General features: G+C 41.8%; 1 protein-coding gene across 2 annotated transcripts in view; it reads right to left on the minus strand.

Annotated features, from left to right (window-relative positions):
• Positions 1-1,960: 1,960 nt before the first annotated feature.
• megf10 (multiple EGF-like-domains 10) overlaps positions 1,961-16,039 on the minus strand; it is a 106,113-nt gene continuing 92,034 nt past the window's right edge. The window contains exons 14-25 of one of the 2 annotated variants that reach the window (XM_046290494.1): positions 15,752-15,898; positions 13,039-13,173; positions 12,622-12,750; positions 9,477-9,605; positions 9,168-9,296; positions 8,739-8,867; positions 8,148-8,375; positions 7,767-7,906; positions 6,892-7,015; positions 6,703-6,747; positions 6,405-6,608; positions 1,961-2,017 (exon numbers count right to left, since the gene is read on the minus strand). In XM_046290494.1, coding sequence (XP_046146450.1) covers positions 2,004-2,017; positions 6,405-6,608; positions 6,703-6,747; positions 6,892-7,015; positions 7,767-7,906; positions 8,148-8,375; positions 8,739-8,867; positions 9,168-9,296; positions 9,477-9,605; positions 12,622-12,750; positions 13,039-13,173; positions 15,752-15,898 — 1,553 coding nt within the window. In that variant the 3' untranslated portion in view covers positions 1,961-2,003. Of the gene's footprint in view, positions 2,018-3,498; positions 6,207-6,404; positions 6,609-6,702; positions 6,748-6,891; positions 7,016-7,766; positions 7,907-8,147; positions 8,376-8,738; positions 8,868-9,167; positions 9,297-9,476; positions 9,606-12,621; positions 12,751-13,038; positions 13,174-15,751; positions 15,899-16,039 lie in introns of those variants that run through there. The other variant, XM_046290493.1, reaches the window with a different exon arrangement.

The following is a 16,039-nucleotide window of genomic DNA, read 5'->3' on the forward strand; positions in this document are numbered from 1 at the left end:
GATGGCAAAAAACAACATTTGAGAGTGCACTGACCCTGGTGCTAGATGGGGTACGCAGCTGGAGGTTGAATGTTTCAAGGGGTACGGGACTATTAAAAAGTTTGGGAACCACTGCTCTAGTGGAATGAGCCCGTGGGCAGGAGACTCAAGACCCTTACTTGTGTAGGCCAAAGCAATAGCCCCCACTAACCAGTGGCAGAGGCATTGTTTAGTGAGTGCCTTACCTGTGTGAGGTTTTGCCCAGGAAACAAAACTGCAGAATTGATTCATATGTAGTTTTCCATTTTATTTTGGTAAATTAGTTGCAAGCCTGAAGATGTAAAATGCATGCCCTAGCCCAGGGCCACGTTCAGTTGCCAAACGTTCTTGAACGTTGCAGATAGAAATGTGATGAATAGAGCTGATGTGATTTCTTATTCTACATAGAAATTGTTCTACATAGAAATAGGCTATCTGAATGTTCCAAAATGGTCTGCTCTATCTTGGGATGTCCATACTCCATTGAAGTTGACATTTAAGGGGTTAAGTAAAAGTTAAGGTTAGGGTTAAGGTAGGGTAGCAGTGTTGTGGTCGAGTCACTTAAACTCAAGTCCCAAGTCTCCTGTGCTTGAGTGGAGTCACTAGTCCCTATGTCTGAAATCAAGTCTAAGACCATTGAGTTACGAGTCCATCAATTTAGAACAGGTCTATATTATGCAATTGTTTCTAGTCACCACCATGGCAGTATATCGCCACTCCTTAATGAAAAATCTCACCTAACTTACTATTCATCACTACCTCACAAGTTATACTCAATACCTGTGCTTGAATAGTTACACTGAACAAAAATATAAACACAACAGGCAAAAACTTAGTTCATATAAGGAAATCAGTCAATTTAAATAAATTCATTAGGCCCTAATCTATGGATTTCACATGACTGGGAATACAGATATGCATCTGTTGGTCATAGATACCTTATATAAAAAAAAAGGTAGGGGCTTGGATCAGAACTAGTCAGTATAAACCACCATTTGCCTCATGCAGCACCACCCATCTCCTTTACATACAGTTGATCAGGCTGTTGATTGTGGCCTGTGGAATGTTGTGCCACACCTCTTCAAAGGCTCTGTGAAGTCGCTGGATATTGGCTGGATACTGGAACACACTGTCATACACATCGAGCCAGAGCATCCCAAAACTGCTTAAAACTTCTTATGGCTGGGGGTAGTATTGAATAGCTTGGATGAATAAGGTGCCCAGAGTAAACTGCCTGCTACTCAGGCCCAGTTGCTAATATATGCATATTATTAGTATATATGGATAGAAAACACTCGGAAGTTTCTAAAACTGTTTGAATGATGTCTGTGAGTATAACAAAACTCATATGGCAGGCAAAAACCTGAGAGAAATTCCAACCATGAAGTGGGAAATCTGAGGTTTGTAGTTTTTCAACTCTTTGCCTATCGAATATACAATGTCTATGGGGTCAAATTACACTTCCTAAGGCTTCCACTAGATGTAAACTGTCTTTAGAACCTTGTTTGATGCTTCTACTGTGAAGGAGGGGGGAATTGAAGCTGAATGAGTGAGTAGTCTGGCAGAGTGCCACGAGCTGGTCACGCGCGTTCACATGAGAGTTAACTTGTGTTCCATTGCATTTCTGAAGACAAAGGAATTCTCCGGTTGGAACATTATTGAAGATTTATGTTAAAAACATCCTAAAGATTGATTCTATACTTCGTTTGACATGTTTCTACGGACTGTAACGGCACATTTAGACTTTTCATCTGGCCTGAGCATCATGAATTTGGATTACTGGGCTAAACGTGTCATGCAGGTGAAAGAGGACCCAAAAGCGACTTGGCGAAAACAGAGTCTTTAATCCAGTAAAGTAAATACAAACAAAAAACACAACTTTCACTCGAAATGACGAGGACAAACTGGAGACTCGATCTTGAACAGCAGGTGAACAGCAGGTTGCCTCGGGAAGGCACTTGAACCAGACAGACTCAGACACCTGCTCACCACGCAGCATCTGAGGAAAACACGACACGACAGGGCGATACACAAACACAGCACGGTGAATTCTAGACAAGGAACCGACAGGACAGGAACGGAACACAAAGGAAGAAATAGGGACTCTAATCAGGGGAAAGGATCGGGAACAGGTGTGGGAAGACTAAATGATTGATTAGGGGAATAGGAACAGCTGGGAGCAGGAACGGAACGATAGAGAGAAGAGAGAGTGAGAGAGGGAGGGGGAGAGAGAGGGATAGAAAGAGGGAAAGAACCTAATAAGACCAGCAGAGGGAAACGAATAGAATGGGAAGCACAGGGACAAGACAAGATAATAAATGACAAAACATGACAAAACGTGCAAACAAAGAGGAGGTTTTTGGGCATGAATTATGGACTTTACCGAATAAATCAAACATTTATTGTGGAACTGGGATTCATCAAAGGTAAGTGAATATTTATAATGTTATTTCAAATTTGTTGACTCCACAACATGGTCGAGTATGGTGGAGTATGGCTTGATTTGTTGTCTGAGTGCTGTACTCAGATTATTGCAGGGTGTGCTTTTTCGGTAAAGCTTCTTTGAAATCTGACACAGCGGTTGCATTAAGGAGAAGTGTATCTATAATTCCATGCATAATAGTTGTCTTTTATCAACGTTTATTATGAGTATTTCTGTAAATTGATGTTGCTCTCTGCAAAATCACAGAATGTTTTGGAACTACTAAATATAACGCGCCAATGTAAACTCAGATTTTTTTATATAAATATGAACTTTATCGAACAAAACATACATGTATTGTGTAACATGAAGTCCTATGAGTGTCATCTAATGAAGATCATCAAAGGTTAGTGATTAATTTTATCTCTACTTCTGCTTTTTGTGACTCCTCTTTGGCTGGAAAAAATCTGTTTTTCTGTGACTAGGTGCAGACCTAACATAATCGTTTGGTGTGCTTTCGTCGTAAAGCCTTTTTGAAATCGCCTTTTAAATGTTTGTTCATTGTATTTACTACACAAGTCAAACTCTCAGCTACCTATTTGTAATCACCTACTGATATTTGTGTAGTTTTTATTTATTTATTGCAAACTGAATACTAAAGGTTGACTTGTCAGATCCTGGCTATGGGATGCAGGAGAGAAAGTGGGAGGATAGAGGAAGATGAAATTCAAAGACAGACTACTTTTCTATAGTTAAGGGGAGAGAGAGACAAATAGCTAGACTGTTGCTTTACTATTAAACTCAATACTAATATTGTTTTCAATTTCATAAAGAAGCTTCTGTTCTCAACCAGGCAAAGCAAAATAGTAACCTGGAGACTGGTGGTTACGGGGAAGTGTATGCTATGATCGGAGGCGGCGCCGGAACATAGCCTGCCTTGCCACAATCATCTCTTGCCCCCCCCCCCCGTAACCTATCCAGTCCAAGTGCAAATGCAAGTCACGAGAAGGCAACTCCAAGTCAACAATGGTTGAGTCCAAGTAGAGTCACAAGTCATGAAAATCGGGACTCGGGTAGAGGTTAGGGTTAGGACCTCCCGAGGATCCCAGATAGCACTGACCGTTCCAAAACTTTGTGTCAAAGACAGTACAATATTGGGTTAGAAACTCTGTAATTGTGTCCTGTGTCCCCGGGTGATGACATCTTCATCACTTCTCACTTTTTTTTGTTAGCCTATGAATCATTAATTTATGTGCCATGAACGCAGGTCACATTTTTGTCATTTTATTGAAAAGCATTTGCAAATACAGTACATGTAACCTATTAAAAAACAAAAAAGAGACAAAATGCAATATTGAGCAGGTATAACAAGTGGTATTAAAATTAAATCCTTGTCATGAGATTTCTTTGGGGAGGAAAAATAAGTGTGAAACTCTTAGAAAAAGTCTAAGTAGAATAGGGTGATTGAAAACAAACGAGCAAAAATATGTGTATATACATTTAGATTTACACGGCTCCAATTTGTCTGAACAAAATATCAATAGCCTACATTTTCAATAACACTAATCCTGAATTGTATTGTTTTTTAGTGACATGTTATTTATAACGCATTATAAACAATTAATGGTATAAAAACAATATATTGTTTAAGTGACTAGAGTTTTGTCAGCCTTCAATAAACCAATGTCAAGTCACAGTCAAACTGTTATGTTGTTTCCTTGTGAAACTTGTCATTTGTAAGAGAACAGGGATTGAATTATTATGGAATTCTTTGTAATGAAAATAATTTAGTGAAATATAGTCTTATCTACAGTTTGATATTTATGCTATTCTGATTGGACCTCGAAGAACGGAGCACAGGGTGTGATATATTAATAACATACAAAAAGGAAGGCATGGTGTGTTGTTGATTTATTTTTTTTACATCAACACCAAACATCACTTCTCGTTTTCAAGTGATTACAGCTATATACATCATTTTTGTACAAATACATTTCATATCTGGCTCAGAATAGTTTAAGACTTGTGGCTGTCTTTTAGGCCATTCATAATGCGTGAACAGACATGCAGAATACACAAAGACTTCTAAATCTAATGTTGAACAAATCCAGTATTTATGGAAATATAGGCCTATACAGTATTTTCTGGAAATGTAGGCTTATACAGTACTTCATGTGAATCTTGAATTGGTCTCATTATATTGTTTTTTTGATGAGGTCTTTCATTTCATTGCGATGCAAAAGTCCAGCTTATGCATTATTACTACAAATTATTTATTATTATTATATATTTTTTTAAATGATACTGAGCCCTTTTAATTGCACTGCATAAAAGTTCAATTACTATTACATACTTTAACAACAGAGTACATCATATTAATAGTTTTTCTGTTCTAAATTTGATTAAAAGTCTAAACACAATTTCACAGGTAATTGCCAATGAACTCATATTCTATCTAATTATCTAATATTGGAGATATTTAATAATCTGGAGATATTTTAGTGGTCCTCCTTCAACATGCCTTCATAACCAGGAATAAAACCCCGCTCTTTTTCACAATTGAATTGACATAATGCTGACATGGAATGTTACGGTGTTCTGCAGTCAGTTGTATGACCTTCCAGGAGGTTATAACAGGCTTTATGTCATTCTTATGAAGTGTCATGAAAGTATTATGGCAATACATTTAAACTTGTTCTCACAACAGTAACTGACACAAAACTCTAACTGCTTATAGTAATAGACCTCAAACTGTGTGATTGAATGCTTGCCACAATTCAACTATTTGCTCATAATCCACCACTAAAAGAGCAAAAGGAACTTAAAAGAAAAGCTTTACTATGACTTACTATGGCACTTAAACCTTTGGTTACTTTAGTATTGATGTCAGACTAAAAAAAGATTAAGATTTGTCAACAACAATAACAGTTACATTGTCTAACAAACAAACAACAATGCTCAATCGTACAGTACTAATAAACAAACAAACAACAATGCTCAATCGTACAGTACTAATAAACAAAAACAACAATGCTCAATTGTACAGTACTAATAAACAAAAAACAAAGGGGGGGAAAAGAAAATAAAAAAATGGCTAAAATACTGGTAACTGGTTAATTAGCGGATTCCTAATACTGTTAAAGTTCACTTTCATCGTTACAATAATACATTGAGGTTTGTTTTGTATACTATAGATTTTAAAAGGCAGGTGATGAGTCCCCGGTGATTGAAATGATTTATTGAACAATTCATATAGGAAAATCTGTCAAAAGCTGCATATCAATATTACTCAAGCACCTCAAAATACCAAACTTTTCACAAATAACAGTCATGTCTACATTGATAAAGAAAATGGTGAATGTGACACTTGAGGCAACATAAGAGTTCCTCTCTCCGGAAAAAAACGTGATTAAGAATGATTATAGTGATAATAAAAAAACAAATGCAAGAAAACAATGGTGCAGCGAATGAGCATACAGTATGCCAGCAAATGAGGAGCATTCATTAGCTGAGCCATGGGTAGAGGGGGTGGGGTCCTTGTTGAGTCTCTGGAAGCACATTCGCTTGTCCAACTCCTAGTGGCGGGATTCTCTGGTAGCTCATTCGCTGTCTAGTTCCTTGTGGGGTGACGGGGGGCTGTCCCGCGTGGGCAGGAGATCATAGTGACAGGGGATGTGGCTGTTTTTTGGTAGGTCGTACGGGTCCTGGCCAAAGGGGCCGTGACCGTTGCTGTTCCCAGGTGAGTGAATGGCGTTGACAGTGGGTTCTTGAAATGCAAGCATTTTCAGATACTGTTAGCAACATAGCAATGACACCATTTTTTTCAAACTTTGGGAATATTAATTTAATTTGAATTTGTCTAACAGTATCTCCCCCCTAACATGTTTTTTTACCAGACAGGACCTTCAATGGTCATATTGGATAGGTATAGGTTAAAAATAAGAGAAACAAAAATCCTACTCACCGACTTCGTAGACGTTCTTATTTGTTGGACTGGTGTTGTTGATTTCAGCATAGGGCGAGTCTCGCCGTGCGGGTGACTTCATCTCAACGTAGCCACACTCTACTTTGGGCATCAGGAGGGGTGGGTCCTTGATGGTGGCGTAGGGATTCTCTGAGCTGTTGAGGGAGCAGGAGCTGGCGTGATAGGGCGTTCCCTTCACCAGGTCTGAGTGACAGAGAAAAAGTCAGATACGAAATTCAAACTGACCAACCTGTGTTTTATTATATACAGTATATGATATACAGTAATAAGAGCCTACCTCTCAGGGATTTCCCCATGTATCGTCGGTCCACTCCGTAAGCTCCTGGTACAATAAAGAATGATATGAAAAATATATAAGTACATTATAATGATACGTACAGCATTAAAACCACTCACTTTAAAATACGTGTGAAATATGTTTGTCTGTCTGTGTGTGTGTATAGTGTCCTGGTGTGTGTGATCTCACCCAGCTCATTAAAGCAGCCCCCCTGTTTCCAGTCGGCAGGCAGGGTTCCAGTGTGGTCCGCTATGGGAAGCCTCTTCCTCTGGTCCACGTTCTTCAGGTTCACAAACAACTGGTTGTTCTTAGCCTTAAGTACATCCCAGAACACCATGGTTATGGTAATGATCCAGGCTTTTAACACATTATATGGAATTACTGATAATTATTGTTAGCTGTATGCTTTTGTTGTGGAAAAATGCCTACTTGCTCTTTCTCAACAATGCAGTAATACTGTATCTTATGTAGCCCTTTCCTGTAGTCAATTACCAAAAGGGATCTCTTTGGCCTCATGGGTGAAATGTTATTAATATTAATTAAATGTTATTCATCTTTTTCATAATTAATAAATATACCTCTTTTTTTAAACAAAGAAAATACAGTGTTTCTATGTCAAACAGTTTTGTTATATTTCAGTCTTCTGTGATGTATATAAAGTGTAATATTGGGATGCAAACTCAGAATGGAATATATTTCAACTCTCTATCTGACACGGTACAGGTGTTTTCTTTTCTTAAGCCCATAACCATGTGTGTGAAGTATATACTTTTGTTTCATAGTAGATTTGTTTAAGGTACCAAGACTGTGGCCCTGATTCAGCCCACAGCAGCAAAAGGTTTAAAAGTTGGAAAAACAACTATCATCTCTATGATTCCATCAAATAACATCGAAAATCGATTATTTTTTACCTAGCGCTTTTCACACCCCATGAAAATGTAGTTCAATAGGGAGGGTTTGTAAATGGTATACTAAGGGAATTGGCAATCTCAGTACACAGTTAAATGGCAAATTTACCATCAAGCTAAGCTCTTTATCACAAGTCCATTAAAAAGGGGTCTCACCTTTCCGTAGGGTAGGTTGTTGACATGTGGGGGACTAGTGCACTGGGTCAGAGTGTGGTAACTGGGGTTAGAGAAGTAGTTGCTGTTGGGATGTCTGTTGGGATGTCTGGGTGTCTGACTCGTTTGTGGGTGCGCTGCATCTGAAAGACAGAGATAGACTGCTTATTCATTTATGTTGCAACTGCAGTAGGAATAATAAAAAAAAGGCTATTTTAAATGTATTTCCTGAACTGAGCAGGGACAAAAAAATATTTTCACAGTACTGTCATAGTGATATATCTTGACCACAGGATAAAAGTATATGCAACTGAACTGAAAATATAGATAAAAGATGAGGCTATAGTACCGCCAAATCACTAGGGCAATGGTGCCTATGCTTACCGGCGACGGCGTAGTCGGCGGCGACGCGGATGGTGGGTGTGTAGGTGACAGCAGGCATAGTGGTCTCCTTGCCCTTCTGCTTCTTCCTGTACACAATGAAGAGGAGGAGAAGGAACAGCACCAACAACACCAGGATGATGATGCCCGCAATGACGCCGATCTGGTAGGAGTCCACAGGCACTGCAGCGCTAGTCAGGCTGTTGGAGTTTCCCACCATCACCACCCCAGCTATGGAAGAAGGATTAAGTTAGGTCTAGGACATATTCAACTAACTTAACTTTATTCATCCCCTCAGAAGCTATTGTTAGAGTGCAGGTGCCCTAATGCTACTTATCTTACTCTTACAGATTTGCAAGGGGACACTAACAAGGGCCTAGTGGTAGGGGCTAAGGATCAGTTTGGTATTGGGCCAGTATATTGATATTGTTCTTTGAGCAGCAATTACGTGTCTGAGTCTGATCCCAAAGGTGCCAGGTTTGAATCACGCCTCGGGACCTTGCACCACCAAATAAACGTCACATTGGTGTCAGCAGTAGGATTCAAAACCATCGTATCAGGGCCAGGTTTGTTCTAATATGTAACGGTCTTCACCTTGGTCACACCTCACCCCCTTCCAGCCGGGGTTGCAGTAGCAAGTACCCGTCATGTGGTCACAGGTGGAGTTGTTCAGACAGTCGCAAACCTGACGACAGCCGTAACCATAGGAACCAGGGGGGCATTCTGGGAGCAAGCAAGGTAATCGACAAGCATATTACAATCAACGTTACTAATTTATTCTTTAACCATGCATTACTGATGTACAACACTGTACAGGAGAACTTGTCATGCTTCTCTGAGTTGGAGTCAACATCACTACAATGCCAGTTCATTTAGGAGAATCATTTTAACATTAAGAGACAACTATTTACATTATGAGTATATTTCAATAGCATGATTTTGACCCCAGCTCTCATTCCTATCATGTGTATCCTGTGTTCTGTAGTTATTCTGATGACACATAATCCTGTGGGGTAAACTCACTTTGCTCACAGTGGCGTCCCATGAAGCCGGTCCGGCAGGTACAATGGCCAGAGATGTGGTCACAGTCGGCTCCGTTCTTACATTGGCAGGTCTGGGAACAGTCCTTACCATAGAAGCCCAATGGACAGCCTGCAATGGATTCATATACTATCAGTCTTAGGTCAGCATTTGATTGAAGTGTGGTCACATACAGCCTGTTATGAAATATATTTTTTACACAGGATCTAAATAAAAAGTTTTATGACAGTGTGTCATGATGAGGTGGGCAGTGCTAGATGGGGTGTGTACTTGTGTGTGTGTGTGACTCACGTTGTGTACAGTAGAGGCCCGTCCAGCCCGGGGTACACTTGCACTCCCCGTCATAGGCACTGCAGTAGGCCCCGTTGTGACAGTTACATGTGTGGATACAGTTGGGCCCCCACTGACCAGGGGGACAAGCTGAAAGACAAGGACAACAACCACAGTATGAGCCTGGGGACAATGTTACAGTACACTAAAAGATGTTTACAGAACACACTATACAGAGTGGGGATTGAAAGCAGCAAGAATTCTGGTTTTACTTCCTCTTTATTCAGTAACTAATCTATAATTGGGAAAACCAGGGGGTGTGAACTGTCTTGCTAACCAATGACAATATTTGAGCAACTGAGCAACGAAGAACCAGGACGAATAGAAAACCAGCGGACCGTAGGCATTAAAAAGACATCTCCTGAACCAAAAAGACAACTCCTGAACTTGTGCTCATAGGGTAAGGACTAGGAATGAACCACAGAAGTATTTATATGGGCTGAAAATCCATGTATCATGAACCAACACCAGAGGGAGCCATAGTACATCAATCCCCAGACTGTTAGCCACACTACTACACCCAATAGTGCCCTATTACAAACAGAAAATGTTCTCCCTCAGAATGTCTTCCCAGGAATTCGTCCTGGAAAGTCCATGATGTAACATTATGCTGGGCGAAAGTTACACGAGAGGTCGGCGTCAATACTACTCGACACTCAGAATGCGAAGCATGTCGCCACACATCTGTGATGATGAGGCAGCCCATGCAGGGTATCCCAGGGTCCTTTAAGAATGTGATGAGTTAGGGGGTCATGCAGAGATCAATAGGGGTCATGAGAGTTCAAAAGGGGTCACGGAGGTCTCCTCACTTGGCAGTAACGTGAGCCAGGCCGAGGGGCTAGCAAATGTCAGCGCCTTAGATAATGGTGTCAGAGACCGGTAAATCTAATGTGGAGAGTGTCTCGCTCAAAACACGTTCAGAGTCAAGGGTCGCAGTAAGTAGCACCTGTGGTCTGTCTTAATGGGCATTAATGGAGCTAGGAAGACTAGTGAAGCTGACGAGGGGCTTGTCAAGTAGATTAGCAGAGATGGTAAATGTGTACAAAATGGAAGTGTTAAAAGTGTTTTTGGTGTAATTAATCTAATGGTTTTGTAATTTGAGTTGTTTTGCTAAATTTAATCATTTTCTGTTATAGAAAATTATGACTTTCAGGACTTCTGACATGACTTGGTAGAACAAAGCAGGGAAATACTGGATTATGATATGATCTTTAGCATGGAATGTTATCCAGATTCTAAGGATAGGATATACAATATGTTCAACATATTCTGACATATTCTACCAATCCTAGGAAACAAACCTAATCCACAAAATAAATAAGTTCATGTCAGTTCCATATTAAATCTAAGAAAACAATAGGACATCTCTCTATCTCTCTATCTCTCTATCTCTCTACTCTCTATCTCTCCTCTCTATCTCTCTATCTCTCCATCTCTCCATCTCTCCATCTCTCTATCTCTCTATCTCTCTATCTCTCTATCTCTCTATCTCTCTCATCTCTCCATCTCTCCATCTCTCTATCTCTCCATCTCTCCATCTCTCCATCTCTCCATCTCTCTCTCTCCATCTCTCTCTCTCCATCTCTCCATCTCTCTATCTCTCCATCTCTCCATCTCTCTATCTCTCCATCTCTCTATCTCTCCATCTCTCTATCTCTCCATCTCTCCATCTCTCCATCTCTCTATCTCTCCTCTCCATCTCTCCATCTCTCTATCTATCTCTCCATCTCTCTCTCTATCTCTCCATCTCTCCATCTCTCTATCTCTCCATCTCTCTCTCCATCTCTCTATCTCTCCATCTCTCCATCTCTCCATCTCTCCATCTCTCCATATCTCTCCATCTCTCTATCTCTCTCTCCATCTCTCCATCTCTCTCTCCATCTCTCCATCTCTCTATCTCTCCATCTCTCCATCTCTCCATCTCTCCATCTCTCCATCTCTCTATCTCTCTATCTCCATCCATCTCTCCTCTCCATCTCTCCATCTCTCTATCTCTCCATCTCTCCATCTCTCCATCTCTCCATCTCTCCATCTCTCCATCTCTCCATCTCTCCATCTCTCTATCTCTCCATCTCTCCATCTCTCCATCTCTCTATCTCTCCATCTCTCCATCTCTCCATCTCTCCATCTCTCCATCTCTCCATCTCTCCTCTCCATCTCTCCATCTCCATCCATCTCTCCATCTCTCCATCTCCATCTCTCTCTCCATCTCTCTCTCTATCTCTCTATCTCTCCATCTCTCCATCTCTCCATCTCTCCATCTCTCCATCTCTCTCCATCTCTCCATCTCTCCATCTCTCTATCTCCATCTCTCTATCTCTCCATCTCTCCATCTCTCTATCTCTCCATCTCTCCATCTCTCTATCTCTCCATCTCTCCATCTCTCCATCTCTCCATCTCTCCATCTCTCCATCTCTCTATCTCTCCATCTCTCCATCTCTCCATCTCTCCATCTCTCTATCTCCCATCTCTCCATCTCTCCATCTCTCCATCTCTCCATCTCTCCATCTCTCCATCTCTCCATCTCTCTATCTCTCTATCTCTCTCATCTCTCCATCTCTCCATCTCTCCATCTCTCTATCTCTCCATCTCTCCATCTCTCTCTCTATCTCTCCATCTCTCTATCTCTCCATCTCTTGACCTAACTAAATAAGATGAACTCTACCACTCTGGGGATGCAGATAGACAGGGTCACACAGGCTTTTTACAAGACATTTCTGTGCCCAAGCCGAGCGGAGCCAAGCCAAGCCAGCCAAGCCAAGCCGAGCCAAGCCGAGCCGAGCCGAGCCTAGCCAAGCCGAGCCAAGCAGAGCCAAGCCGAGCCAAGCCGAGCCAAGCCGAGCCGAGCCAAGCCAAGCCGAGCCAAGCCGAGCCAAGCAGAGCAGAGCCGAGCAGAGCAGAGCCGAGCCGAGCCAAGCCGAGCCAAACCGAGCCAAGCCAAGCCGAGCCGAGCCAAGCCAAGCCGAGCTGTAACGAGCTGAGGTGGATGGTTACACATCCTGTATAGTTTCTTCAACAGCTTAAAGGACATTATGAGGAAACGTGAACCAGCATAGGTTGGTTCAGAATGGCACAATAGTGTGAAAAGTCATTTGAGAGTTCTCACGTTGTGAACAGTCGCTTCCAATCCAGCCGGGGTAACACTGGCACGAGCCGTCGATGGGGTTACAGGTTCCGTTGTTGGTGCAGGTGCACCCCCACGCACAGTTCTTCCCAAACTTACCGCTGGGGCACACTGGGGGAGGAGGGCAAGAGAGAGTGAGACACAACCTTTAAATCAACAAGTGAGCCAACAACCCTTACTGGACAAAGAAGAGTCAATGGTATTTTTCATAGCGGAGAGTTACACCATATAACATTCACGAATAACTCTTGTGGCAATGTTTTCATATCACTATAATACACATTAATTATCCCAGTCTATCAGGTAAGTAGCCTTATGAAGGAAACAGTATAGCATGTACTGTACTGAAAAAGGTGTCGTACAAGGTTATGTTTGAGTGTCATACCGAGTAACACTCACCTTCGTTACAGAGGGCTCCCTTGAACCCTGGGAGGCAGTCACACTGGCCAGAGACATGGTGGCAAGGTCCAATGCTGTGGACACACTGGGGACAGGCCTGGCTGCAGCGGTGGCCATAGTAGCCTGGTGAACAGACTGGAAGGACAGGTTGAGAATAATGAGTCAGATTTAAGAGTGAGACACATACTGACTTGAGATATTCACATACTGAATGTAACTGTAGTATGAATCACGCATTGATGTCAATGGAAGGATTTAGGACATTTCTAGTACAAAATGGTTGCTGCATATCACCAAGCTGGGTGCCAGGTGGACAGGGTGAGTTACCCCTCTACCGGGTTGCAAAATTCCAGTAACTTCACAAGATTCCCAGGTTTTCCAGAAATCCTGGTTGGAAGATTACCAGAATATGGTAAAAATAAGCAGGAACTCCAGGAATCCACCAACCGGCATTTCTGGAAAACCTGGACATTTTGGGAACATATTTATAAGTGCTCTATTTATTATTATTATTATATTATTATATTTACACTGAGTGTACAAAACATTAGGAACACCTTCCTAATATTGAATTGCACCTCATTTTGACCTCAGAACAGCCTCAATTTGCCGGGGCATGGACTCTACAAGGTGTGGAAAGCATTCTACAGGGATGCTGGCCCATGCTGACTCCAATGCTTCCCACAGTTGTGTCAAGTTGGCTGAATGTCCTTTGGGTGGTGGACCATTCTTGATACACATGGGAAACTGTTGTGCATGAATAACCAAGCAGCGTTGCAGTTCTTGACACACTCAAACTGGTGTGCCTGGCACCTATTACCATACCCTGTTCAAAGGCACTTATATCTTTTGTCTTGCCCATTCACCCTCTGAATGGCACACATACACAATCCATGTCTCAATTGTCTCAAGCCTTAAAAATCCTTCTTTAACCTGTCTCCTCCCCTTCATCTACACTGATTGAAGTGGATTTAACAAGTGACATCAATAAGGGATCATAGCTTTCACCTTGATTCAACTGGTCAGTTTATGTAATGGAAAGAGCAATGTTTTCCTAATGTTTTGTACACTCAGTCGTCTATATACAGTACCAGTCAAAAGTTTGGACACACCTACTCATTCAAGGGTCCTCATGAGAGACAGTTAACTCTAATGAACTTATCTTCTGCAGCAGAGGTAACTCTGGGTCTTCCTTTCCTCTGGCGGTCCTCATGAGAGACAGGTAACTCTAATGAACTTATCTTCTGCAGCAGAGGTAACTCTGGGTCTTCCTTTCCTGTGGCGGTCCTCATGAGAGCCAGTTAACTCTAATGAACTTATCTTCTGCAGCAGAGGTAACTCTGGGTCTTCCTTTCTTCTGGCGGTCCTCATGAGAGCCAGTTAACTCTAATGAACTTATCTTCTGCAGCAGAGGTAACTCTGGGTCTTCCTTTCCTCTGGCGGTCCTCATGAGAGACAGTTAACTCTAATGAACTTATCTTCTGCAGCAGAGGTAACTCTGGGTCTTCCTTTCCTGTGGCGGTCCTCATGAGAGACAGTTAACTCTAATGAACTTATCTTCTGCAGCAGAGGTAACTCTGGGTCTTCCTTTCCTGTGGCAGAGTCCTCATGAGAGACAGTTAACTCTAATGAACTTATCTTCTGCAGCAGAGGTAACTCTGGGTCTTCCTTTCCTCTGGCGGTCCTCATGAGAGACAGTTAACTCTAATGAACTTATCTTCTGCAGCAGAGGTAACTCTGGGTCTTCCTTTCCTCTGGCGGTCCTCATGAGAGCCAGTTAACTCTAATGAACTTATCTTCTGCAGCAGAGGTAACTCTGGGTCTTCCTTTCCTGTGGCGGTCCTCATGAGAGACAGTTAACTCTAATGAACTTATCTTCTGCAGCAGAGGTAACTCTGGGTCTTTCTTTCCTGTGGCGGTCCTCATGAGAGACAGTTAATTCTAATGAACTTATCTTCTGCAGCAGAGGTAACTCTGGGTCTTCCTTTCCTGTGGCGGTCCTCATGAGAGACAGGTAAGTCTAATGAACTTATCTTCTGCAGCAGAGGTAACTCTGGGTCTTCCTTTCCTGTGGCGGTCCTCATGAGAGACAGTTAACTCTAATGAACTTATCTTCTGCAGCAGAGGTAACTCTGGTTCTTCCTTTCCTCTGGCGGTCCTCATGAGAGACAGTTAACTCTAATGAACTTTTAACAAGACACACCTGTTAATTGGAATTCATTTCAGGTGACTACCTCATGAAGCTGGTTGCAAAGTTGTCATCAAGGCAAAGGGTAGCTACTTTGAAGAATCTAAAATATATTTTGATTTGTTTAAAACTTTTTTGGTTACTACATGATTCCATATGTGTTATTTCATAGTTTTGGTGTCTTCACTATTATTCTACAATGTAGAAAATAGTATAAATAAAGAAAAATCCTGGAATGAATAGGTGTCTCCAAACTTCTGACTGGTACTCTATGTTTATAATAATAATACTAATAATTTGGCTTATATTTGTCCTATTTCAGACTTGTACAAGTGTGTAATATAGCCATGTGTGAATTGTTTTTTTGTATATACCAACTCCCCCTTAGACACATTTTGAGAGTGGGGTCATGGCCAGGGTCAAACTTGTCCTTTGATAAGTTGTGAAACGTTCTATATAAATCCAACACAATCAGAATCAATATGAGCCATTAACACAATAATTGGTCAGATATGAAATACTCACTGCGCTGGCAGGTGGTGCCCCGAAACCCAGGCGCACACTCACAGGTGCCCTCGTCAGGAGAACAGGAGGCCCCGTTCTTACAGTTGCAAGGGAGGGAACAGTTTGGCCCCCAGCGGCCCTCGGCACACACACTGTCACAGTGGATACCTGGAAACACACACACTGTCACAGTGGATACCTGGGAACACACTTTCACAGTGGATACCTCGGAACACACTTTCACAGTGGATACCTGGGAACACACTTTCACAGTGGATACCTCGGAACACACACACCGTCACAGTGGAT

The sequence above is a fragment of the Oncorhynchus gorbuscha genome, linkage group LG11 (genome assembly GCF_021184085.1).
Source record: "Oncorhynchus gorbuscha isolate QuinsamMale2020 ecotype Even-year linkage group LG11, OgorEven_v1.0, whole genome shotgun sequence".
In the NCBI taxonomy this organism is placed as follows: Eukaryota; Metazoa; Chordata; class Actinopteri; order Salmoniformes; family Salmonidae; genus Oncorhynchus; species Oncorhynchus gorbuscha.